We start from the raw sequence: 25887 nt of genomic DNA, 5'->3' as shown, positions 1-25887 counted from the left end.
ACTAACAGGCACTTAAACCAAAACCTCTCATTTCAAGTGGAGTCAGAATGAAATGTCAGATGTCAGCTTGGCTGAGGCTCTGAGAACCTCAGTATCACTAACCCCAAAAATCACAAGCTGGGACCCCAGAGATCATAAACCAGGCTTTAAAACTGTGGGATTTTAAAACAGTAAATTTTTGCATTGTCTTTATTTTTTGTTGGGGAGCATTACCTTGTGTGTATGTTTGTCTTTGTAATCATGACAGCCAGAAATTTTCTCCTTTCTCCCCCGCCAGCCCCCCCAAATACAATAAAACTGAGATTCTTGCATAACTACTTGATTCTAGGAGCTGCGGCTTTCAGTAAAACTTGGTATATTATGAAGCTTGCAACTGCAAGCGTTTATTGTGCTGTGTATTGGAATGTCTTTGCCATCCAAACCTAATGTTCTCCTTTATTTGCATTTGAATTCTCTAATTCTAAATGGATTAACTTGAATAAAAACTTGTAATGTGGACTGTAGAGCTGACAGAGTCTACTCATATAGTGTTCTTGTGACTCCTAAAATCTCTACCATTTCTAAACTTAATTTAAAAAAAATCTTTCAGGCTATTCATTTGCTTCTGAGTCAAGTTTTATAGCTCTGATCCTAAGCTCTATGTAGCTCTTAATCCTGCAGGCCCGCATGTTTGTGCTTACAAGAGAAAACACTATGAAAGGCCAACCTAAACTCCTCCCCTTTATAAAGTGCCTTGCTCTGTTACAGCATGTTACTTTCTCTGCGGCCCCATAAAGGCACAGATGTGAAGAGGCAGCGAGGGGAGGCAAAAGGTAAGAACTGGAAGGACACAAACCTTTTAGCAAGGGGGAACGAAGGAAAAAATATGATGCAGAGAAAATAGCTAACAGTTGACTTGCTTGCAATGTGACATTACCAGACGCATCACGGGCTGATTTGCTCTAGTTCTGTACCCCAACTCAAAGTGGAACTCACCAGTAAATAGATCTAGAAATGTTAAAGGAGTTTGGGGTTAAATTTGGGGATCTCAGGGTAAGTAAATAGCCAGAGCAGCAGGGGAGGGAGGAGAGACAGTTGGATGAAGACATGGATGTGGGATTGTGCGGTATGTGTGAGAGGGAGAACATACATTACAGACCACATTTGTATTTTGCCATCATTCTCCAAATCCATTTATTTTTATCTAGTCACGTGCTTTTGGGTTTCATATCACCTTCTCTTTGCTTTTTCTATCCCTTAATGCTACTTCCCCCCACCCCCGCACAGTGTATCTTTTCTTGTACCCTTTTCTCTCTCACTTTTACAGTTCACTTTTCCTTGCATTGATCTAACTTCTGCCCTTTTGACTTTTCCTTATTGCCCACTCTTATTTATTTTTCCTCCCATATTATTTCTTCTCTGCTCTTTCACTTTCCAGTTCATCTGTTTTCTCTTCCCCACTGGTCTTCCAGTTTCTTCCCCAGTTCCTTCCTCTGTCCAAACTCCTCTTCATCCCCAGTTCAAGCCTATCCCTTAAAACCATTCCTTGCTACACCCACCAGTGGTTCTTACCCTTTTTGAATTTAGCACCCCCCACTGAACTTGAGGCACCAAAACTTCTGTGAATTGAGACGCACCCAATTTCAGAAATTAATTTGTTTATTACACTGGTTACTTCTGTGCAAGAGGCGCTGGACAGGGGGAGATCACCCAGGCAAGGATAAACCTGAGTCTGCACTTATCTGCTTAGCTTATCTGCTTATCTCCTCGCATCTGGTGGCACCCCAGGGTGCTGTGCCACCCTGGTTGAGAATCACTGACCTACACTCACAATCTGTGCTCTTACCCCCTCACTCCAAACTCCCCTATTATTATGTGAACAGGAGTAAGGCTCTGCAGGCCTAGGCTAATTCTGGAGGTTAATTGGCTCATGTTTCTGAAGCACCCACAGAAAGTGTGACTATTTCCCAAGTAGGTAGGAGTACAGACCACCACAGCCAGTGAAGGGGGCTTGAAAGAGTCCCATCTTGTTTGAGACAGTCCCTTTCTAAACACCTGTCCCAAGCATCCCACTGAAAATAGGATAAAAGCAGTCATTTGCCCAAAACAACAGGACAGCATTGCTTTTATGCACCTCCCTTTCTTCCTATTCTCTACTTACCATTTTTGTACTTTATCTCTATTCTATCTCCTGTCCCCCCAAATGCTCTCCTCCCCTGTCAAATTACCTATTATCCTATTGATAGCCCCTTTCTGCTCTACTAAAACAGTCACCTACTCAGTTTATTGCGTCTCCTTTTCTTATGGAGCTTCTGCTTGTCCAGATCCTGTATCTGGCACTCCCCTGACTAAAATGAAACCTTCAAAACTCAGTTGACTCTCACTCAGCTTTTGCCCATCCAGTCAGCCAACACCATTTATCCTTTCTTGAGGGACATCTTGGTAACCACAGTGGTTTCTAGGGTATAATTGAGAAGCAGGCAAATGCTGGAAGGCTCATGGTAAGATGGATTTATTCATCTGTATCCTCAACAGAAATGTTCACCTTCCTTCTTTATTGTAAACCCAGAACATAATTATTTGAATTTTGAAATCATTCTGCTGAAACTGCAAGGTCTCTGCACCTTTACAAATCCACGTACTGACAAGCCTCTAGAGGGAGTCTCCTCTACTACAGGCTACCATGGCAAAGAGAGTTGCAGTTATTGGATCAGGTGTGAGTGGACTGACCTCCATCAAATGCTGTCTGGATGAGGGACTTCAGCCAACCTGCTTTGAGAGAAGTGATAATATCGGGGGACTCTGGAGATTCACGGTAAGTGTGTGTGTGTATGTGTGTGTGTGAGGTTGCCTGAGATTAATGCAGTGACTGCCTTCAATAAATTGGACTGTTCTGCAACCTTCCAAAAGGACCCAAATTCCCATCTGCTGTGAGGTACAGATGGAACCACAAAAGAAAAAAAGAAACAGTGGATAAAATAGCCCTGGGAGGAGCAGCAGGGAGGTGGGAAGCAGTACCCTATTTGCACATTCCTTTTGCTTTCTGAGCTGTTTTGTGCTCTGTGCATTCGGTCACATGGTAGTATGAGTGGAACTGGAAAAAACTAATCCAGTTTGGGGACCAACTGAGTTTGAAGTGTTATCAAGGCCTTAAAAATGCAAGCCAGAGTGAGCCAGCCAGCTTTCTTGCAAATTCTGCAAGCCTCAGCATGTAACACTGGTCTTTCAAGTACAGGTCTCTTTTGTATGACCCTGCCTGCCTTTTGCCTTACTCATTGTAACAAGATACTATAGCAAAGCTGTGGAACAAAGTCAGGGGACAGCTGTATTTTGTGGTACATGCTCTCAGAAATACCATCAAAACGTCACTGGTTGTTCTGCCATGCTGCCTTCAGACCACAAAGGAGAAGAAAAGTGTGATAGGAGTGTCTTATGTCAGGCTGACTCTCTTGGGTTTGCTATTGGAACTTTTAAGTGACACAGAGGAATTCTGTGTAAAGAGGTTGTCTCCTTTTTTTGGTGCTTATTGAGGGCTTGAAAGGTTGGAGGAGAGGAAGAGTGGAGTTGCAGGATTATTTTGTATTAAAGGTATCAGGAATGCGTCTTCTTCCCTGGCTTTGCAGGGCACTTTCTGGGGTTTGTACAATATGAGTTTTCACGTCTTTAATGAAATATGGTTGGAAGCTTTTTGGTCATTTTAACAATGATACTTTGTCTCTCAAATGTTCAATAGACACTATCATTAAACAGATATTAAAAAAGCAAAAACAAAGCAAAAGATGTTAAACAGTCTGACACATGGAGTTAACATCCATGTTCCTCAGTTCAACTTTTGTTTTACTCTCTCAATTTTTATTGCGTCATAATATTAGAAGCTTTCCAGTTTTCAAATAAAAAACAAAGCAAAGCAAAGTATTCCAGTCATTATTCACTTTTTAAAATAAAGAAACAAGGAAGGGCCCAAGTTTGACCTCTTCCATTCCTTAATTTTTTCCACTTTCCCACTTCATATATTCAGATATTTAACACAGTGCAATTAATTGCTCAATTTCTAAAAACAAGTACACTTCTGAGCCATTGGCAGGAGTCAGCAGGGCAGCAGACCAGCTAATTACTCAAACGGGCCTCGCTGCCCATTCACCTAAGTACTTCCAGCTCATCCAAGTTGCTGCACAGGCATTGCTACCTGCTTACTACTGGAGGAGCCTTATAAGCAGGCTACTCAATAGGACAAATGCTCTTCTGATTCATTAGTCCTGGTTCCTGCCTGCTGATCCCTTTGCCGGTTCCGGACTCCAGTCCAGACCCCTGTCTCCTGGTTCAGGGGTTTCTGGCTTGCAGCTTTGGTTGGTGACTGTCCATGGGCTGGTCCCCTTCATTTACAGCTCTCTGATTTGCATCCCCTGGCCAATGACTCCAGACTGGACACCTGCTTCCTGGCTCATGGGTCTACCACAGTGACTGCCCATATTTAGGTCCCTTGTAGACTTTGGTCTCCTGATCCCCAGACTCATGACTAGTCTAGTCTGAACCTTGTTTGCTCCTGATTCCCTGGGTTGTGATCCTCTAGGGTCAAGCCCAGACTACCTATGTCCTGTTTATTCCCTTAGGTTGCAGTAGCCTCTTTAAAGTCACGCTGGTTCTCCCTACTGTATCCCCAGAGTCTTGAAGGCCTAGTTTGGTTGGGTTTCCAGAATCCTGCTCCTTGGGTCCCTGGAAAGAGCTATAGGGAAAAGAGTACTATCAAGGCAGCAGACCAGCTTATTAACCCGCAGCTGGCCCTTATATCTGAGTAAGCCTGGCCACCAGTGGCCTAACTACTTTCACCTGGATCAAGTTGCTGTAGGGGTGTGACTGCTTACTAATAACCACTCTTTCAGTAACCAGCAGGCTTCTCAACAGAGCAGATTCCTTTCTCTCTAGCCTTAGGCTTCTTACTCATTGGTCCTGGTTTCTGCTTGTTAGTTCCTTGTTTCCTGGTTACTTTACACTGAGTATTTGCTCCTGACTCCTTTGCTCCAGACTTGCTATCTCTGGACTCCAGTCCAAACCCCTGTCATCTAACAGCTGGCTCATGGCTGAGATAAGGCAAATTGGATCAGGTTGAGATGTGGAATAAGCAGCTGTATTTTCACTGCTTCTTCTTTCAAGAAGTCTGAGTTCAGCTGGTCATAAATTCTGACTTCATTGGTCAAACAATTACCTCTTCATAGATTTCATAGACATTAGGGCTGGAAGGGACCTTGCGAGATCATCAGGTCCATTCTCCTGCCCCAGGGCCAGGAAGTCCAGCTGGGGTCAGATCATCCCAGCAAGATAAGCATCCAAGCATTTCTTAAAGGTATCCAGAGTAGGTGCTTCCCTTTTAAATATAGCTAAATGGCATGATATTATCTAGGACTGTTTCTTATACTTTGTTCATTTTCAGAGCTGTTTGTATAATTGCTTGCTGTCTCCTGTCAGGGAGAGTACTTGTGCTGGTGCGGAGGTTAACAGTTTTGGAAAAAATACAGAAAATGCAGTATCAAGCTTAAAACAATCTACAAGGATAGAAAAATAGGGTGCGCCCTTTCTCTGCATCTTTTGTTATGTAGAAAATCTCAGTCACATTGCTTTGTTTGCATTTTACTTTCGGGCTATCAGAAGCATCAAGTTTTATCCTGTTTATTGGGGAAATGAAGAGGAAACTCTTGTCAGCTCTTAGTTGAAAGTCTAGAAAGGTGAATGTTTCACAAAGCAGGCTTTAAGTGATTGAGCTATAAGGGGGGGTTTAAAAGATGTTTGCTTAGCCTTCCTTTCCCTCTCAGCCGGTTAGTTTTCACTCAGCTCTTCACAGTCTTCCCAGGTAGACAAACTTTGAATTGCTAATGTAAAAAAACAAAAAAATGCTGTTCTGTTCGTGGATGCCTCCGTCCATCTAAAAGATGGAGGAAAAACAGAACAGACCCATAATTTATCTTCTGAACAATGCTTTTAAGAAGGTTTTTAAAGCATTAGGCCTGGGTTTCGTTGCATTCTAGGCTAGCTGGATGGAAGAAAAAACAATTTATATCTCAGGCACGTGTCCCACTCAAACCCTGTTGCTGCTGTTCTTCTAACTGGCCCCTTGACTATGCCTGCTCTGAACATGATGTGAAGTTCCTGTTTTGAGTTGAATGTGGTCTGAAGCCCTATTCACTCCCATAGTTACTACAAGGGCACTTTTCCCCAGTGAGTATCCTATGATATCTGTCTCACCAAGGAATGCGTACATTATCCAGAGGAAATGTCTGGTTCTGTGACCTGTAAATTGTCCCTTGGTTCTCAGTGACCCTGGTGTGTTTTAGAACGGTCAGCCTGGTAATATTTAAAATGGATAAGCCCTTTCTGGTTAAAAATAGAATTTGCAAACACCCTAAAATCCATAGGCTCAGTCAAATTCCCTTTAATTTTTTGCTGTGCTTATAGGAAACTAGCATAGAAAATGGTTGAAATGCGGGACCTTTTTAAGCAAAGGGTTTTCAAGATAGCACCATGTGGTAGGCAGGGGCAAGGAGGGAAAGGAAGTATTTCTTAAGGTTGACTGACTTCTATCTGCAATTATATAGATGTAGACCTTGAGCCGTCTTGTCTCAATGGCCTGGCATTTGTTCCACCAAGTGCATAATAGAATCCCCTACCCGTTTTGCTAAGTACTGTTGACAGTGTTACTCAAAGTTAAGCTCTCTGGACAGGTTCAGAATGGGAATGTCTACTCTAAGATGTTTTACCTGGGCCCCTGTGGTAGGAGCCAGGATCTCAGGGCCCCTCTGAACCAGGATCTCAGAAGCCTGGTTGCTTCTGGGGGGCATCCCTACTCCTCCCATATGAGTGGGGATCTGGAAGGGCCTTGAAGGTAACAAAAATTCCAACTTCTCAAAACTAAGAAATGAAAACTAATGGAAAAACACATTTAACCCTCTGAAGACCATTGAGAGGACCTGGACTGTGTGTAGGGAAGACATGGGAGCTGGCTAGGAGTACATCACCAAGGAAGTCTTCATACTTCCTATAAGCTGCTAGGTGTTGTTATAAATACATGGCAGAAGAGGGCACCAGGCAGCAAGAACTAAATTTTTACAAGCTCATAGCTTCTACAGTGCTAATAGCTTAACGTGACATAAAATGAAGAGAAAGACAGAAGGATGGCCGGAAAGAGTTTATGGTATTCAGAATGATGGGGAAGAGTGGAGAAGGAGAGAGATGATTGTCTGTTCTTAAGTGCTTAAGTTACTGTAACCACTGTATAATCAAACTTCACCTAAACCATGGGCTTGGACAGACATCTAGGGTGCCTATACATATACTCTGATGGCTTCTGTTTAGAATGCGTTTGAGCAGACTCAATTAGTCTGTTTTAATCTGATTAATCAAGTTTGCTGGAGCATTCTAATTGGAACGCTCCATTCCAGTGTACTGCAGTGTCTCGTGTATTCAGCATCCTGCTTCAAAAAAAAAAGTCTGCAAAGCTCTCTGGACTGTGTGTTCTAGGGGCCCATGGCAGCCCAGTGTCCACACTGCAGGCTCTTTCCTTTTTTGTCTGAACTTCTGTACAGACCAGTTTTTCTTTCAAGAAAAAAAATATGGGAGGGTTGTCCTGGATGATTTGAATATGTATCTGTAACCCTTGTCTGTGATTTTGCTTGCTGGACTGGTCAGCAATGAGACACTCCAAACATTTAAAAAGATTAACCCCATTGTTTTGCAATAAAGTGTGTAGGATGGAAACAAGTACTGATGGCTACTAGGCCTGTGCGAAACAGCAAGTATTTACTTTGGATTTGGCAGATTCAGAGGGACAGTGATTCAATTCAGTGACTCGAATCACTGTCCCGATCTGATTCAGCCGATTCAGATCCAGAGATTCAGCCCCGATTCGGGCATAGACTATGCAGGCAGCAGTCCTCCAGGACTCTGGACACAGCTGCCTCCAGCTGGTAAGTCTGTTGTGGTGGGCAGGGTGGGGAGGGAAGGGGCATGGTGGGGCAAATCAATGCCCCCACAGCAAGGGAGGGATTGGGGCTGAGACAAGCTGCCCAGCTGGGGCATGGGGACGCGGGAGGAGAGGAGAGGGCTCCCACCACTGCATGCTGCCGTTCATTACCAGTCTGGGAGCTGCTTTTCTAGTGGCTCCTCCGGCGGCTCTCACTGCCGGTCCTGGAAGGCATGGGAGCAGGCATATGCCCCCAGATCTGCACAAGGTGGGCTGGACCAGGCTGTGCTCTGGATGGGCAGAAGAAGGAGCTGGGAGTAGGAGCTATGCCTTCCTGCCGCTCGCCCAGCCTCCCCCGCACCTCCTGGACAAGCTGCAGCTTCGCCCCAGCTGGGTGAGCAGTGGCAGGCCATGGGGGTGGGAGTATGAACCCGGATTGGGGTGGGGCCAGCAACAGGGGCTACAGGGAATTTAGGGGAGCTGCAGCCTCCCCATAGCCCATGCTCCACTGCACTATGCAGGGCAAGTGGAGCCAGGGCTGTGCTCCAGGCTGTGGCTGGGCCTAGCCGCTTGGAGCACAGCCCTGGCTCCACCCACCCTGCAGAGCACAGCCCAGTGGCGGGCATCTGAGGCTAGCGTCCTGGAGCACAGCCCAGCCCAATCCGCCTCACGCAGATCCAGGGCACACGCCCACTCCTATGCCCTCCTGGACTGGCAGCAAGAGCTGAAAGAGCAGCTCCCGGACCGGTGGTGCACAGTGGCGGGAGCCCCTCTCCCCGAGTCCCGCACCCCCCTGTCCCTTGGCTGGGCAGCTTATCCCAGCCCCAATCCTTCCCTTGCTGTGGGGGTGTTATTTGCCCCCTCCCCACCCCTTGCCTCCCAACTCTGTCCACCACAACAGACTTACCAGCTGGAGGCAGCTGTGTCCAGCATTGTGGAGGACTGCTGCCTGTATACTCTATGCCCAAATCTCCAAATCTCTCCAAATCAATTTGGAGGCTTCTAAATCAATTTGGACCTTTTAATGGTTCTCCTGATTCAATTTGGATTCAGAGATTTGGCCACTGAACTGGGCCAAATCTCCTCCAAATTGAATCAGCTACCGAAACTTCGCACAGCCCTAATGGCTACCTTGTGAATATCCAAGGATGGAAGTCTTTGAAGAGCAGATTAAACAGATATTTGACTGGGATTGTGTAGTTGGGAATGATCCTGCCTTGAGCAGGGAATTGGTTAACCTCCTTACACCTCTTCCAACTCTACTGTTTTATGTAGCAACTGTGTGGCCTAGTGAAGCCAGCTTCCACATATCTACCTCATCTAGCAATATTTTTTTTTCAAAAGGTTTCTTTCTGTTTGGCCTATGTTCCATAGGAAAAGGTGGAAGAAGGAAGGGCCAGTATCTACAGGTCCGTGATCACCAATTCCTCCAAGGAGATGTCATGCTTCAGTGACTTTCCAATGCCTGAACACTTTCCAAACTTCTTGCATAACACCAGATTCCTGGAATATTTGAAACTATATGCAAAGCACTTTGATCTTCTGAAGTACATCCAATTCAAGGTATGTTCTGATAGAAAGAAGGGATTGCTATTTTTTCCCCCAAAACATAAAAGCAACCATTTTACTTAATCTAAGAGAAAAATTACAAAGTTTATGGAAAGCAGCAAAATAAGAAAGAACAGTAATGTCTTCATTGGAAAACACAGTGAATATCTTTTCTGTGATATCTAGCATCACTTCTGCCTCACAAAATGGTCACTGCTCCTGTCACCAGCTGACTTATAGAAATGTTAAGATTCAGTGCACAATAAACAGAATCAGAGAATCTAGCTACATAATGTAAACCACAAATTTTGCAGTTGTGTCCAGAGCTACAAAAACATATCCACACTGTAACAATATGTCTGCCAGGGAACAAAGTTTATTGATAATATGCTGGCTTCAAATATCCTATGGCGAGAAAGCATAACCAACTCTGGAAGAAATGCACATAGCTGGACAGGGATGAGACTGTTTCAGAGGACTTGGTCCTCAATTGTGTTTAGTACTAAGCATCTAGGACTAACTGCTATTTAGATGCTTAAATATCTTCCAGGACCTCACCCAGCATTACTGAAAAGGAGCACAGTTGATAGAGGGAGAGAAAAAAGTAGCAGGAAAAATGCCTAACTAGATAAGGACAAAGATTAGAAACTGAAGAGATTCAGATTGGGATCCAGTTATGGTCTGACCTGTCCTAATTTGAACATTCACATCCAGGAGAAGGGAAGTTGTGGAGTTTATGGAATTTACTCACTAAATCAGACTTTCCTATAGTAATCAAGGCACTGAGTGGTATAAAAAGATCAGCATCTGGGATAGTAGAAAAGAAATCAAAGTATTAATTCTCATTGGGAAAGTAGAGAAAACATTCCCAGGTTTTTCTGATAATCTTTTTATTTCTGCCCTTTGTTTTGACATTGACTAATGCACTTGGGCACTGCAGCTGTACATGCAAAATGGCTGTCTATGCAGACAAAAAGCACAATTATCAAGTCAGTTATGCGAGAACTTGCCTCTTCTAGCTTTCTTCTGTAGTAGGCTTCTGGTCAGCATTTCTTACCATTGCATTGCTGCCAATGATTCAGTTCCGTCAGTGGTACCACTTGGGAAACAGTAGCGTAGACAAGACGTTGGTATCAAGTGGCATTTTTACTGCTCTTGATAAGGCTGTTCAACTCATGAAGCAATGCCATATTAAAAGACCACTAACAGTTAGAAACTCATCAGGCTTAGTGTTGACATTTTTTACCACCAACTGAGTTGAGAGGCCTGGTAGGAAACTTGTAGCATGGAAATTTAATGTAGTCACAACTAAAGCATCACCAGTAGGCTTAATAGTAAACACCTAGTTCAGATGGTTTGGGGCAGTTTATGTGCTCCTGTGTGCCATTTCAGCCTGTCTTCCATTCAGAGCTGGAATAAAAGCCATATATTGGGAAAGATGATCTTTCTTTTTAGCTAAGTGAAAGCTTGCATTCTGGAAATTCTCTCTGTCATTGAAGCTGGATAAATGTACCAACCAGACCAAATTTGACTCATCAATTATGTAGTTAATGTTATTTACATAAGACAGTCCTGTTTGTATAGCCTAGAGTGCTGCTAGTTCTTGGAGTCTTCTGTGATAATAGACTTGTTGAGCACCTGTGTAGCATACTGTGTTGGGGCCAAAGTTGTGATGCATTTGCTCTGGTTTACTTTCAGACCACAGTCATCAGTGTAAGAAAATGTCAGGATTTCTCTACCACTGGTCAATGGATTGTTATCACTGAGAGCAATGGAAAGCAGGTATCAGCTACATTTGACGCTGTTATGGTCTGCATTGGTCACCATATAGAATCCTACGTGCCGTTGCAGTCTTTTCCTGGTAAGAGTCTTGTTTATAAAGCTGTATGACAGTGTACATGTGAAAACTAGGTTAATTAGTTGCTAGAACATCACGTGGTAACAAACATCTCTTTTACCATCTCGCAAGAAAACTGGGTCCCAATTTATGTGCATTCTTGGCTCTGGGATTCAGGGCTTTGGCTTATACTTTTGAGAGTTGCACTGGCACTTCTGTACAAAGGAGGCTACAGTTTTACTGATGCTATACTCCCAAGGAGAGCTGTGCAAAACAGCACCGTTCCATTTCGCCTTGAGTTTCAACTGTTCGACAGAACGGTGCTCCATTTCGAATTTCATTTAGATTCAAAACAGCTGTTCTGTTCCATGCCATTCTGTTGAAACAGAAAGGCTGCCTCAACTTTTCGCTGGGGACAGCGTGATCTAGCACTGAGGATGGGAAGTCAGACCAGCTGGGCTGACTCCCCGAACCCGGCACAATCTAGCGCCAGAAATAAGAAGAAGCCCAGCTGGGCTGACTTCCTGACCCCGGCATGACCTAGTGCCGGAGATGGGAAGAAGCCCAGCTGGGCTGACTTCCCAACCCTGGTGCGATCTAGAGCTGGAGATGGAAAGAAGCCCAGCTGGGCTGATGCCCTGACCCCGGTGCAATCTAGTGCCAGAGATGGAAAGAAGCCCAGCTGGGCTGAGTTTGTTTCCACAGTGCTATGGTCAAAATGTTTCAATTAGCCTCGTTTTGTTTCGAGGCTGTTTTGCAGCCCTCTGTTTCATTTTGATTTTGCTGTTTCAACCTCAAAATGAGTCAAAACAGTGTCAAAATAAAATGGTCGGCAACATTTTGCACAGCCCTACTCCCAAGCCCTCTTCTGCTTGTCTTTGAAAGGAAAGTGACAGCTGAATGCAACAATTTCATGTCATCCTGAAAAGAGCAAGGGAATAGCACAGGACTTCTGGCCACTACCCCACTGTGACCTGTCTTTGCACATTCAAGGCTTTGAAGCCGTTCCTGTGCACCTGTTGGCTGCTCTATTTTTCCATCTGTTCAAACATTGCATGGCCAAAATTTAATGGTTCACCAATATCTCATTATTCCTTCTTATCCCTCCCATGGGGAAGACCTAGGCCCTTTGAAGTATGACAGTAGGTTATTTGATTGCTTTTATCAATATTTCAGCAAACATATTGAGCATGGTCTCATGTTCACTGAAGCCAATATAAGTGTGTCCCTTGACTTCAGTAGTTTTGAGACCCATACTGCTGATTTGTATTACGATGATTTCATATTTTAAATTAGATCACTAAAATTCAATAAAGAAACTTAGTACTAGAAACCCTACAGGACTCAAATGGAATTATTTTCAAAAGCCTGTTCTTGGAATAACAAGATAGTTGCATGATGCCATTCTCTCTCCTGACTGGGTGGCAAAACCACTCCAACTTTAATTCTACTAAATCCAGAATCAAAGTTGGAGTTATTTAAGGTCAAGATGGGTTGCATTCTGACTTTGTCCAAAGTCTTAGTTCAGTTTCTACTTTATCTAAACTAGTTCTTTTAGTCCCATTAATGAGGCAAAATTGTTAGCACAATCTTAGTTTGGCACAGACACAGGACATCAGAGGGCAGTTTGTCCTTTCAAGTGGAGCAGTTAAACATACCAAAGCCCTTCAAATATTTAATCTGTTCTTTACAAATGTCATGGGCCAGCTGGCATTCCCACACAGTTAATTGTCAGAGTGAGAAGTGACTGAAGATGACAAAACTCAGCCCTCCACTGCAGTGAGTTTACACACACAACATGGGGTGGGAGGAGGACAAATGACTTAAATTTACCCTTCCAGTTCCCTGATCCCCGATGAGATGGAGCTAAAACATCTCTGGAATAACTGTGTTGTGTCTTCTATAGCCAGTGTTTTGCTCTGTTCTGCCAGATCCATTCTCCACACTTCCAAACAGCCCTTTTCAGAAGTGAGACTCTCAAGCTACTTCTTTAGAGCAATACTAATCCTGTTCTCTTCCTAAGCAATAAATAAAACTGGGAGTGTCTGCACAAGACACTACACTGTGCAGTAGACTGCACAGATCAGGGCAAAGGGGGCACATGCCCCCCCATCAACCAGTCAGCAACTGGGGGAGTGGGTCCCCCTGTGGCCAATCTTGCTGACTGGGGGGAGGGTCCCCCTGCAGCCAATCTCACTGAGCAGGGGGAGTCCCTCCCCACAGCAAAACTTACCATCTAGTGACCAGCCATGGTGTTTCCAGAAGCGGCCGCAGGCTACATCTGGTGCTCCCACTCCCCAACAGGTGCTCACAGGGGGGGACACCAGCGTTCCTGCACTGCCCCTCCTGCCCATCACCTAAGCAGGGAGCACAGCAAGGCAGGAGGTGCACGAGCAGTCTCAGGGAGTGCATGTGCACCCCCATGTGCCCCCTACACATCGCTACTGCATGTAAATGCACTGCCAGGGAAAGCTTACTGCACAGCAGGCTTACAGCACATTAATAGCATATGTAGACATGCCCACTGCCTTGTTTCATTTAACATTAAACATAATTAGATATATATTTTTGAACCAGATTCCTAGATCTAAGTGTCTCTAAACAGTAGGTACGGGTGAAAAATTGAAATAATCAGACTTGTAAAACTATAATGACCCAAACTAACTTCTACTCATCCCATCCTCTTCCCTCCCCACCTCAAACGTGGGTGCAAAAACTCCTCTATTGTCAGACATTCCTGATCTTGGCTCTGAATATTACAGGTCAAGTCCATCCCTAACACTAATATTCTGATTCTTTCTTCTGCCCTTGTAGGGATCGAAAAGTTCAAGGGCCAATATTTCCATAGCCGGCAGTACAAAACCCCAGAAGGATTTGAAGGGAAGACCATTTTGGTGGTTGGCATGGGGAACTCTGCATCAGATATAGCAGTGGAACTCTGCCAGAGAGCCACACAGGTAGAGTGCTTTAGACTGCCATGCTTAAGTGGCAGGGTATGGGGTTTTTTTAAGGTTTAATTGCAGGTGTCAGGTTCAAATGAAGTAAGCTGTATGCCACAACCATGTATTTTGGCCTAGGAAATTAAGAGCATTCATCTCAATGGCTTAAATACCTATGAGAGTGAGCAGCATCCTGCAACACTGCAGTTCAGTTTGTTCTTCTGGATGCATCCTGGAGCAAAAACAAAAACATGGACAAATTAGTAAAGCGATGTAGTTAGCTGGCCATGACAGTGGTTCTTTTTTGTTATATGTCTTCCAATAGTGCCTATTAACCCCAGCAGAAATTGGGAGCATTCTTTTTAGAGCACTGTATATGGGAATGCACCCAGTAAAATATTTTACCTTGGCAAGCCTACAATTTAAATAGACGAGGTAAACTTAATGCAAAAAACCTCCCAAAAAACCCAGCTGTAAAATGAGAATTGAGGACTATTATGGTAAAGTTCCTTGCTTAAGGAAGGAAAAAATTCCTGGAAATAAAACAATTTTGGACATTGCATAGAGTTAAAAAATGTTTTGTTTTGTTTTATTTTTAAAAGCCCCAAAATGAAATTAATAGAGAGAAAACTGATACATAAACATACAGGAAATCTATGGCAGGACAAGGAACTGAACCTAGATTTCTGCATCAATTCCATGTGTTAACTGTGAGAACCACATTTCCTTTGAGATCGGTGCATCTCCTATATATTGCTGCTGTTTTTAACAAACCACCCCAAGTCAATGTTATGAGAATTTAAAAAGGAATCTCTCCAGTTTTTCTTCCCAGCTTCACTAATTCTCTTGAGGCACTGGTTTTATTGGTGCTTCACAAGAAATTATTGTTTTATCTTGTGAAGAATTTTGACATGTTGAAGAAAACATTTGATAAATCATAAAGTTTAAAAATACATATGTTGGGTCAAGGAAAATGCTTTGCTCAATCTAAAAAAAAGACATGTTTCATCTTGGATGTGTGTTTAAGCTCTTTTTTTATGGGTTTGTTTTTTTTTATTAATTTCAAAATCTCTTTAAAAGTCTTTTTAATGTTGAAATGAAAAGCCATCTCTTTCACTGTGTTTATCCTTTATCAACAATTTGACAAAAGAAACACATTTGAAAAATACTTTGATTTTTGCCAAAATGGCAAATTTTTGCCAGAAAAATGTTTTGGGTGAAAACTTACCCAGTTCTAGTTTTCTATATTGTTTTGGCTTTGGTGATCTTAAACAATGAGAAGATTAAACCTAGACTTAGATTTACAGTACAGCAATAAATATGCCATAAAAGATTATCAGTACTTAAAACTGAATTCTTTATTGCCCTGTAGGTGTATCTCAGCACCAGAGGAGGTTCATGGGTAATGAGCCGTGTATATGACAATGGTTACCCTTGGGACACAGTAATTCACACACGATTTAGTAACCTCATCAGAAGTTCCCTCCCCTGGACCCTTTTGAAATGGGTGACAGAAAAAAAGATGAATGAATGGTTTGACCATGAAAACTATGGCCTTGTGCCTCAAAACAGGTACTCATTTTTTTTAATGTACCTTAAATCATCTAATCCATTGGACAATGCAAAGGAAAGGGAATCTAAATCATTTAATTATTACAAGTATGGGGTCAAATCCTTTCTTTAATCTGTGCTTTATTCATAACTCTTTATTAATTGCCTTAGTAGATCAGATACAGGAACTAGCTCATCCTTGTAAGTACCCTATTCATTGTTCTGTGCATTCCTAACATATTCTCACTTGTTCAATGTATGTGGTTCCAGTCTTTCCAATCTACCCCCTAGTCACTTTACCCATCTTTTTACAGACCCTTTACAATTCTGTTGTCTCTTCTTATGTTTTGTTTTTCAGCACCCCCTTCTCACTCACGCACTTAGGAGCCTACCCTTGACTTAAATGGGAGATTTGAGGAGATCAACACTAAGGAATTTAGATTTAAGCTCATTTATTAGGGGAGTATTTAACTTCTTGTTGTATCTTATCCATGTACAACATTACTGACTTTTCTTGATTTTATAAGGTTCAATATTTGCAGGGTTTTTTCCTGTAGAAATAGGATGAGGAAAAATAATAGTTTCCTAGTAGGTAGGGTCAGAAGGGACCTGAGCAGATCATCAAGTCTGCCCCCTGCCATGGGCAGGAAGGAATGCTGGGGTCAACTGATCCCGGCTAGGTGTCTGTCTAGCCTCCTTTTGAAGACCCCCAGGGTAGGAGCAAGCACCACTTCCCTTGGAAGTTGGTTCCAGCTCCTAGCCACCCTGACTGTGTAGTAGTGCCTCGTGATGTCTAGTCTGAATCTGATCTCCATCAATTTATAGCTGTTATTCGTTGTTACTCCCGGTAGTGCTCGGGGGAACAGGGACTCTCCCATTGCCTGCTGGTCCCCCTTGGTCAGTTTATAGATGGCCACCAGATCCCCTCTCAACCTTCTCTTGTAGAGGCTGAACAGGTTAAGGTCCCATAGCCTCCCCTCATAGGGCCGGCCCTGCTGCCCCCTGTTCATGTGAGTGGCCCTCCTCTGGACCCTCTCCATGTTGTCCACATCCCTCCTAAAGTGTGGCGCCCAGAACTGGACGCAGTACTCCAACTGTGGCCTGACCAGTGTCGCATAGAGGGAGAGGATCACCTCCTTGGACCTGCTCGTGTTGCATCTGTGGATGCATGACAAGGTGCGGTTAGCCTTCCTGACCGCACCCCCACATTGTCAATAATGACTCCAAGATCCTTTTCTGCCTCTGTGCTGATGAGAAGGGAGTTCCCCAGCCTGTAGGTATGCTGCTGGTTCTTCCTCCCCAGGTGCAATACCTTGCACTTGTCAGTGTTGAAACCCATCCTGTTCTCATCTGCCCACCCCTGTAACCTGTCCAGATCTAATTGCAACCTGTCCCTCTCCTCTAGTGTGCCCGCTTCTCCCCACATATTAGTGTCATCCACAAATTTGAACAAGGTGCTTTTCACTCCCTCTTCCAAGTCGCTGATGAAGATGTTGAACAGTGCAGGCCCAAGGACCGAGCCTAGGGGAACCCCGCTGCCCACATCCTTCCAGGTCGAAAATGACCCATCCACCACCACTCTCTGGGTGTGGCCCTCCAGCCAATTAGTGCCCCATCTGACCGTGTAGGCATTGACACCACAGTCACCTAATTTTTTTAATGAGAATGGGGTGAGAGACAGTGTTGAAGGCCTTCCTAAAGTCCAGAAAGACTGTCCACCATGACACCTACATCTAAGGATTTTGTGACCTGGTCGTAGAAGGCCACCAGGTTGGTCTGACAGGACCTGTCTCTAATGAACCCATGTTGATTGCCCCTAAGCATAATCTCCCCTATTGGTCCCTTGCAGATGTGCACCTGGATAATTTTCTCAAAGAGCTTCTCCAGGACCGAGGTAAGACTAACAGGCCTATAGTTTCCTGGGTCCTCCTTCCTCCCTTTTTTGAAAATGGGGACAAGACTGGCCCTCTTCCAGTCCTCTGGCACCTCACCAGAGCACCACAAGTGCTCGTAAAGCAGTGCCAAGGGTCCCACAATGACCTCTGCTAATTTCTTCAGCACTCTGGGGTGGAGATCATCAGGACCTGCTGATTTGAACATGTCTAGTCCCACCAGAAGTTCCCTAACTAGGTCCTCACTGACCCTGGGCCTGGCTGTGCCTCCCCTGGGACCATCAGGGATCACAGTGAGGGGGATGTCCCGGTCCCTGCTCAGAAAAATGGAGGCAAAGAAATTGTTACAGAGATTAGCTTTGTCATCTGGTGCGACCACCAGATTTCCAAACGTCCTGCAGAGGCCCCACGTTACCCGGTACCTTCTTTTTACCCCCTGTGTATTTAAAAAAGGACTTCATGTCCTTGATCCAGGTTGCTAGTCCCAGTTCCACCTCTCCTTAGCCTTCCTAACAGCCCCCCCTACAATCTCAAGCCAAGGAGGTATAATACCCTGGTGATGGCCCCTCCCTCCCATTGGGTGTACGCCTCCTTTTTTGCTTTGCGATGTTCCTGGGTGCTTTTGGTGAGACATGGGGGCTTTTGAGCACTCTTGCCCCCTTTGATCCATGTTGGGATTGTCACCCTTTGGGCTTGGAGGATCATCTCCTTAAGGAACGACCACTCTTCTTAATACCACTACAGTTCTGTACAACATCCAGTTTGGAACACGTTGAGAAACAAATGTTCTTTTTCTTCAGTTTTCCTTTCAAAAGGTGATGATTGAGGTGATTCAATATGATAGTTAAGAGATAATATGCTATCTACTATATAGCTGCTTAAATCAAAGCCACTGTCCACAGGTGTATCTGATGAGCTCCATTCCCCTCCCTCCCCCCCCACACACACACATCCCTGTTCCTATCTTCCTCTTCACTTTCCTGCCACACCTTCATGTTAGAGAAAATACAAGAATGGGGAGGTTAGTTGTCAATCTGGTCTGCCACAATACAAGTCCAGTGAAGCTTCTTCCACAGGGCTCCAGCTTCCCTACACCCTGTCCTGATCACACCTTCCTGCAAGGCAGTCCACACCTGGTATAGATGTGTCTAATGCTTTCATGATCCCCACTTACAAAATTGAATTAGTCTGTGCTTCATTCAGTTTTCATATATTTCTCTCCTTCATAGGAACTGTCAGTCATCAGTTAATTCCTCACACCAGTCATTCATGGCACTAATCCAGTCTCAATTACTTAGCATCTAACCCCTGAAGAATATGTTATTCTTCAGTCACCTGACTTTGTTTACTCTCAGTTCTGTCAATGGATTATTCCTTCCCTGAACGGCTCTCACTCATCTCTTCTCTGTCAGACCCCTAGAAGGAAGATCAGTTCTCTTCCTTTAGCGAGCCAGTCCTCCTTTCCCTGGCCCTCTTCTGATCATTAAATTAGTCACTCCTCTGACTCATCTCACTGGTTCCTGTCTTGACTTCCAGTGCAGCTACCCATAGCCACCATGTCACCCAGATTCACCATGCCAGCTCTCCTCTGGGTTTCTCTCACTCCTGGTCTCATCCTGGGTTCTGGGTTCTTCTGGCTAAACTCTGTGCTTCCACACAAACTGTGCTGCAATCTGTTTCTGCCTGCACACTGCCCCTTCCTGGGGGAATTGATCTGCCTGGCTTTTCTCCCAGCCTTCCAAGTCCATAAGCTAACCAGAGCTGACTTGTGGTGCGTGCTGTGGTGCTCCCCATGGCTGCTACAGGAGGGCTGAGTGAGGTGGGAGCAAATCTGCTCCCAGGTAGGCTTACTGCACAGTATTTTTACTGTGAAGCAAGCCAACTTTGAATTAATAGCATGTGTAGATGCACCCAGAGAGGTAGTTAGTTATGTTAGTCTGAAGTCAGGCAGAAGGCAGGGTAGAGATGCACCTTTTTATTCAATTAATCTATGAAGTGCATTTCTCCTCTGTTTTGTTCCAGAATAGTGCTCGTGGGATAACTGTATGCATGGACACTATAAGTTTGCCTGCATAATTTTACCCTGCAGTAAATGGGACACCTTGTAACTTTGCCTTCAGTAAAACAAAGGGGCAAGTCAGTCTGGTTTTGTTTTCACTTACTGGATGCATCTACATGTGGCCATATGGTGCCGTTGTTACTGCACTGCCATTTAGGACTTCCTTTTGTAAGTCCTAAATGACAGCACAGTAACAGCCCGTACTGCAGTATGCCAGCGGCGCATGGTTTTTTTTCACCACTACAACTAGGGAGTGCATCGCTATGGTGATGTAGCCGCAGCATCACAATTTGTGACCGCTGATGCCACAGTGATGTAGTGTCTTGCTACAGTGACATATAGTGCCTTGTGTAGATGTACCCACTGTGAGGTAAAAGCATGTATATAAGCACTTACCGTAGAAGAGCTGATGTATGGTAAAGCTTTGCTCTCTCTTTACCCTGAGATGATTTGCTTGTACATCTATGTCATTTGTGAATTAAAATAAACAATAGAAAGGTACTCTTAAATTTAGCATAGGAATGCTTATACATGGATTTAATCTGGACTAGCTATTGCACTTAAAATTCACACAATGCTTTAATCAAACTTGATTTTTAAACATAAGCAAAATCATGGGCAACTGGTTGCACCTTAGTCAGGGGGGGCACGTGTCCCCCTCCCCCCCCCAGTGACCAGTCAGCAACCGGGGGGGGGGTCAGGGGTCCCCCATGGCCAATCTCACCAACCAGGGGGATCCCCCCACAGTCGATTGCGCTGGAAGTGGCCACAGCGCATGGCACTCCTGGAAGTGGCCGCAGCCTTCAACCAGTGCTCCCACTCCCCAGCCAGTGCTGATGGGGGGGCACCAGTGCTCCCACCTGCCCCCCCACCCGTCGCCTAAGTGGGGAGCATGCCCTGTCAGGGGGTACGCCCCCTACATGTCACCACTGAGCAAAACTTTTCAATTGATTTTTTTTTTTTTTCTTCTTTAGCACCTGTAACTAATGTGAGTAAGAGTAGCGGGTGTTTTATGCCCCTGAGAATCAGGAACTGCATTTCTCAAAATAAGTACTCAAAATAGTGAATCCATTTAAAAAAAACCGAAAAAACAACCCCCCCCAACAAAACCTAACATTAACTTCCAAGCAAATCACACAGCTTTCATTGAGAACTGTCCCAGACATGTGGAACCTGGAATGCCAAGATTTTTCCTTGAAGTTGTATGAGGAATCTGACCTACTAAAAATGAGGAAGTAATAAATAAAGTGATACTTTTAGTGCAGGAGTCTTGTTTGTAGTCCTTCTAATTGACTGACACAGGTTTTTTTCTAACTCGGATGAGTGGTTCATTTTTACTTTTCTCCAGGTTACTTGGCATTCTTAATTTTAACTGCTTCGCTACAGTTAATTAGTTTTGGGTCTGTGTCACTCACTGCTGGATATTGACTCCACTGTTTATTTACATGGATTAACCTACCTTAGCTTGTAGTTTGCATCATATTAGTAAATCAAATGTCTCTATCTCCTTGGTTTTTCAGAGCCCTGATGAAAGAACCAGTATTCAATGATGACTTGCCAAGCCGTATCCTGTGCGGCAGTGTGGTGGTGAAGCCTATCGTGAAGGAGTTTACTGAAACCTCTGCCATCTTTGAAGATGGAACTGTAATGGAGAATGTTGATGTTGTCATCTTTGCAACAGGATACAGTTTCTCTTTCCCCTTCCTTGAGGAGTCTGTCATTAAAGTTGAAAACAATCAAGCCCCTCTGTATAAACATGTCTTCCCTCCTCAACTGGAAAAGCCAACACTGGCTGTCATTGGGCTTATACAACCTCTTGGGCCTATCATGCCAACAGCAGAACTGCAGGCTCGCTGGGCCACAAGAGTCTTCAAGGGTAAGAGGATGGGTATGATGTAATCTATATAGAGTAATAAAAAGGGGGAAAACATAAACTAGCTTGATCCAATTTAGCCTTTAGTGGTGAAAACTGCCATGGTGATCAATAGGTCTTTACACCAGGTTAAGTATAACATATAGTCTCTGCTGCAATGAATTTGCAGGCCTAACTCAGATAAAACTGATAATTGAGAAAACAAAATGGGGAGAGATGCCAATGTAGTTCTAAAAGATAATGATTTCACATTTGACTTCTTCTCAGGGGACTGAATCCTTATATTTCTCAAAAGAAGGTACAGGCCTCCTCAGATTTTGGGGTCGGGGGAGGAGGATAGCTGAACTAGAGGAACAGTTCATTACACAACAAGATGAAACCTACACCCCTTGGACTCTTCTTAAATGAGAACTAGATTTTTTTTTCCCCCCTAAAATAAGTGCTCCAGTTCAATTACAAATCATTGGGCTTGGTGCAGGAAACCATTGGGTGAAATTGCCCTGTATTATGCAGAGATTCAGACTTCAAGAGGCATGACACGGATGGGCACGCGCCGCACCCCGAGGGTCCCCTCGGGCTCCACGGCCCCCCCCTCTGGCACCTCAGAGACGGCCACCCAGACGGAGCCCCTGGTTCCGGGCTCCACGCAGACGGAGCCCCTGGCTCTCAGCTGCGGGGGCTGCCTGTCCCTTTTTCAGGCTCTGGGGCCTGGGAGCATGGCGACCTCCCCTTGCGGGGTCTGCTCCCTTTTGGGGTCTCTGGCACGCCAGCTGGAGGAGCTCCAGGCCACAGTCCACAGACTGCGTGCCATCAGGGACTGCGAGCAGGAGATAGACTCCTACTGCCAGGCCCTTCTCCCCCGCCAGAACTGAGCAACAGGTATGCACCTCTTGCTGCCCCAGCAGAGCCTGCTGAGTTGCCGGCCCCCACAGGCAACATGGGCCCAAGTGCAGCTCCCGCCCCTGCTCTCCCCAAGACAAAACGTAAGGTGTTTGTTGTGGGAGACTCCCTCCTGAGGGGGACGGAGGGGCCAATCTGCCACCCTGACCCCTTAGCCCGGCAAGTCTGCTGCTTCCCGGGGGCCCGCATCCAGGACATTGCAGAGAGGAGATCCCCAAGCTCCTCAAACCCACAGACCACTATCCCATGCTCCTTATTCATGTGAGCACCAATGACACGGCTCGGAGCACTCCCAGCCAGGTCATGAGGTGCTACAGGGATTTGGGAGCGGGGCTTAAGGGTCTGGGGGCACAGGTGGTGTTCTCGTCGATCCTCCCAGTCTCAGGCTATGGGCTGAGAAGGGACAGGAGGATCTATGTGGTCAACCAAAGACTGCGGCGCTGGTGTCGTCAGGAAGGCTTTGGCTTTCATGACCACAGCCCGCTCTTTGGCGAGAGAGGCAGCGAGCTGCTGGGAAGAGATGGTCTCCACCTCTCTCCCCTAGGGAGGAGGCTCTTCTCAGCCAGACTGGCTGACCTGCTCCACCGGGCTTTAAACTAAGCCTGCTGGGGAACGGGGGGACTACCGCCACTGCTGGCCCACTGAACAATCCTTGCAAAGCCAGCGGACCACGGCACTCAAGGGAGCCCACCCCAGCCCCAGCCCTGGTAAAATCTGTGGGCAAGGAAGGAGCCCCCCAGGGGGCACTTGCCTGCCTGTACACTAATGCCAGGAGTTTGGGGAATAAGCAGGAGGAGCTCATCCTCCTGCTCAGTGCAAACAATTACGATGTCATAGGGATCACGGAGACCTGGTGGGACTCCACCCATGACTGGACCACAGGGATAGATGGCTATACCCTGTACAGGAGGGATCGTGTAGAGAAAAGGGGCGGGGGTGTAGCTCTCTATGTTAAGAAAAGCTACGCATCCCTGCAAGCCGATATTGGTGACCAGGGTGGACGGCTGGAGACCCTCTGGGTTAAAATCCGTGGGGAACACGGCACAGGGGACACAATGGTGGGAGTCTATTACAGACCTCCCACCCAAAGTCCTGAGCTAGACCAGGAGTTTGCCCAGGAACTGGCTGAGGCAGCTTGCTCCAGGACCATGGTTGTCATGGGTGACTTCAATTACCCAGACATCTCGTGGGAGGATCGCTCAGCAAAATCTGAGCGGTCGCAGAGCTTCCTCTCGTGCGTGGATGACCTCTACCTGACTCAAGAAGTCTATGGGCCAACGAGAGGCAAAGCGCTGCTCGACCTGGTGCTGGCTACTGGGGAGGACCTAGTCGGCGACCTAGTGATCGATGGGAAGCTGGGTGACAGCGACCACGAGCTGATCACCTTCACCATCCGCCGAAAAGCTGGCAAGTCAGTCAGCAACACGCAAGTCCTTGACTTCAGGAAAGCCGACTTTGACAAGCTCAGGAGGCTTGTCAGTGAGGCCCTAAGGGACTGTGACCGCAGGGAGAGGGGAGTTCAAGAAGAGTGGTTGCTCCTCAAGGGAGCGATCCTCAATGCACAAACTAAGTCTATTCCATCTCGGAGGAAAGGCAGCAAGAGGGGACAGCAGCCCCCCTGGCTCTCCAGGGACCTGGCAGACCTCCTGAGGCTAAAAAGAAAGGCCTACAAAGGATGGAGGATGGGAGTCACCTCCAAGGAGGATTATTCTGCACTGGTCCGGTCCTGTAGGGAGCAGACCAGGAAAGCCAAGGCTGCAACTGAACTCCAGCTAGCTTTGAGCATCAAGGACAATAAAAAGTCCTTTTTCAGATATGTGGGGAGCCGGAGGAAAAGCAGGGGCAACGTTGGACCCCTGCTGAACCAGATGGGGCAACTGACGCCCAGGAAAAAGCCAACCTATTAAATAGGTACTTTGCGTCGGTCTTTCATCAGCCCCATGGGACGCCCGTGCCCGCTACAGGGCCGGGAAGTCCGGGTGAGGGTGATCCCCTGCCCTCCATTAATGCTGACTTTGTGAAGGAACATCTTGAGAAGCTGGATACCTTCAAGTCAGCCGGCCCTGACAATCTTCACCCCAGGGTACTCAAGGAGCTGGCGAGCATCATAGCCCAGCCTCTAGCGCGGATCTTTGAAAACTCTTGGCGCTCTGGTGTAGTGCCCGAAGACTGGAAGAAGGCCAATGTGGTGCCTATCTTCAAGAAAGGGAGGAAAGTGGATCCGGCTAACTATAGGCCCATCAGCCTGACTTCTATCCCGGGGAAGATCTTAGAAAAGTTTATTAAGGAGGCCATCCTTAATGGACTGGCCGACACCAACATCTTAAGGGATAGCCAGCACGGGTTTGTTGCGGGTAGGTCTTGCTTGACCAATCTCATTTCCTTCTACGACCAGGTGACCTATCACCTGGACAAGGGAGATGAGATTGATGTCATATATCTTGACTTCAAAAAAGCCTTCGATCTGGTGTCCCATGATCGTTTCTTGGAGAAACTGGCCAGTTGTCACCTTGGGTCCCCCACGATCCACTGGCTGGAAAATTGGCTCCGGGGTCGGACCCAGAGGGTAGTAATTGATGGAAGTCACTCATCGTGGTGTCCTGTGACCAGTGGGGTCCCCCAGGGCTCTGTCCTTGGACCCATACTGTTCAACATCTTCATTAATGATGTGGACACTGGAGTCAGAAGCGGACTGGCCAAGTTTGCCGATGACACCAAACTTTGGGGCAAAGCATCCACACCAGAAGACAGGCGGATGATCCAGGCTGACCTGGACAGGCTCAGCAAGTGGGCGGATGAGAATCTGATGGTGTTCAACGCTGATAAATGCAAGGTTCTCCACCTTGGGGAAAAAAACCCGCAGCATCCTTATAGGCTCAGCAGTGCTATGTTGGTTAGCACTATGGAAGAAAGAGACTTGGGGGTCATCATTGACCACAACATGAACATGAGCCTGCAATGCGATGCTGCGGCTAGTAAAGCGACCAAAACGCTGGCTTGCATCCATAGATGCTTCTCAAGCAAATCCCGGGACGTCATTCTCCCCCTGTACTCGGCCTTAGTGAGGCCGCAGCTGGAGTACTGCGTCCAGTTTTGGGCTCCACAATTCAAAAAGGATGTGGAGAAGCTTGAGAGAGTCCAGAGAAGAGCCACGTGCATGATCAGAGGTCAGGGAAGCAGACCCTACGATGACAGGCTGAGAGCCCTGGGGCTCTTTAGCCTGGAAAAGCACAGGCTCAGGGGTGATCTGATGGCCACCTACAAGTTTATCAGGGGTGACCACCAGTATCTAGGGGAACGTTTGTTCACCAGAGCGCCCCAAGGGATGACGAGGACGAATGGTCACAAACTGCTACAA

At 46.0% G+C, this 25887-nt stretch overlaps 1 protein-coding gene and 1 long non-coding RNA gene across 6 annotated transcripts in view; one reads left to right on the top strand and one right to left on the bottom strand.

Moving 5' to 3' along the window:
* Positions 1 to 25887, bottom strand: part of LOC109286345 (uncharacterized) — a 114142-nt gene that overhangs the window by 30638 nt on the left and 57617 nt on the right. The window contains exon 2 of the long non-coding RNA XR_009462424.1: positions 14428 to 14486. This is a non-coding gene — a long non-coding RNA (uncharacterized LOC109286345). The remainder of the gene's footprint in view (positions 1 to 14427; positions 14487 to 25887) is intronic.
* LOC102575034 (dimethylaniline monooxygenase [N-oxide-forming] 2) overlaps positions 723 to 25887 on the top strand; it is a 77197-nt gene continuing 52032 nt past the window's right edge. The window contains exons 1-8 of one of the 5 annotated variants that reach the window (XM_059728305.1): positions 726 to 812; positions 2515 to 2794; positions 9305 to 9493; positions 11177 to 11339; positions 14130 to 14272; positions 15627 to 15826; positions 17655 to 17699; positions 21277 to 21349. In XM_059728305.1, the coding sequence (XP_059584288.1) occupies positions 2663 to 2794; positions 9305 to 9493; positions 11177 to 11339; positions 14130 to 14272; positions 15627 to 15826; positions 17655 to 17670 (843 nt within the window). In that variant the 5' untranslated portion in view covers positions 726 to 812; positions 2515 to 2662 and the 3' untranslated portion in view covers positions 17671 to 17699; positions 21277 to 21349. Of the gene's footprint in view, positions 813 to 2514; positions 2795 to 5133; positions 5321 to 9304; positions 9494 to 11176; positions 11340 to 14129; positions 14273 to 15626; positions 15827 to 17654; positions 17700 to 21276; positions 21633 to 25887 lie in introns of those variants that run through there. The other 4 variants (XM_059728302.1, XM_059728301.1, XM_059728303.1 and 1 more) reach the window with 4 other exon arrangements.

This window comes from Alligator mississippiensis, chromosome 5 (assembly GCF_030867095.1).
Source record: "Alligator mississippiensis isolate rAllMis1 chromosome 5, rAllMis1, whole genome shotgun sequence".
In the NCBI taxonomy this organism is placed as follows: Eukaryota; Metazoa; Chordata; order Crocodylia; family Alligatoridae; genus Alligator; species Alligator mississippiensis.
Note: the sequence above shows the minus strand (reverse complement) of the source record. Positions and strands in the feature narration are given on the sequence as shown.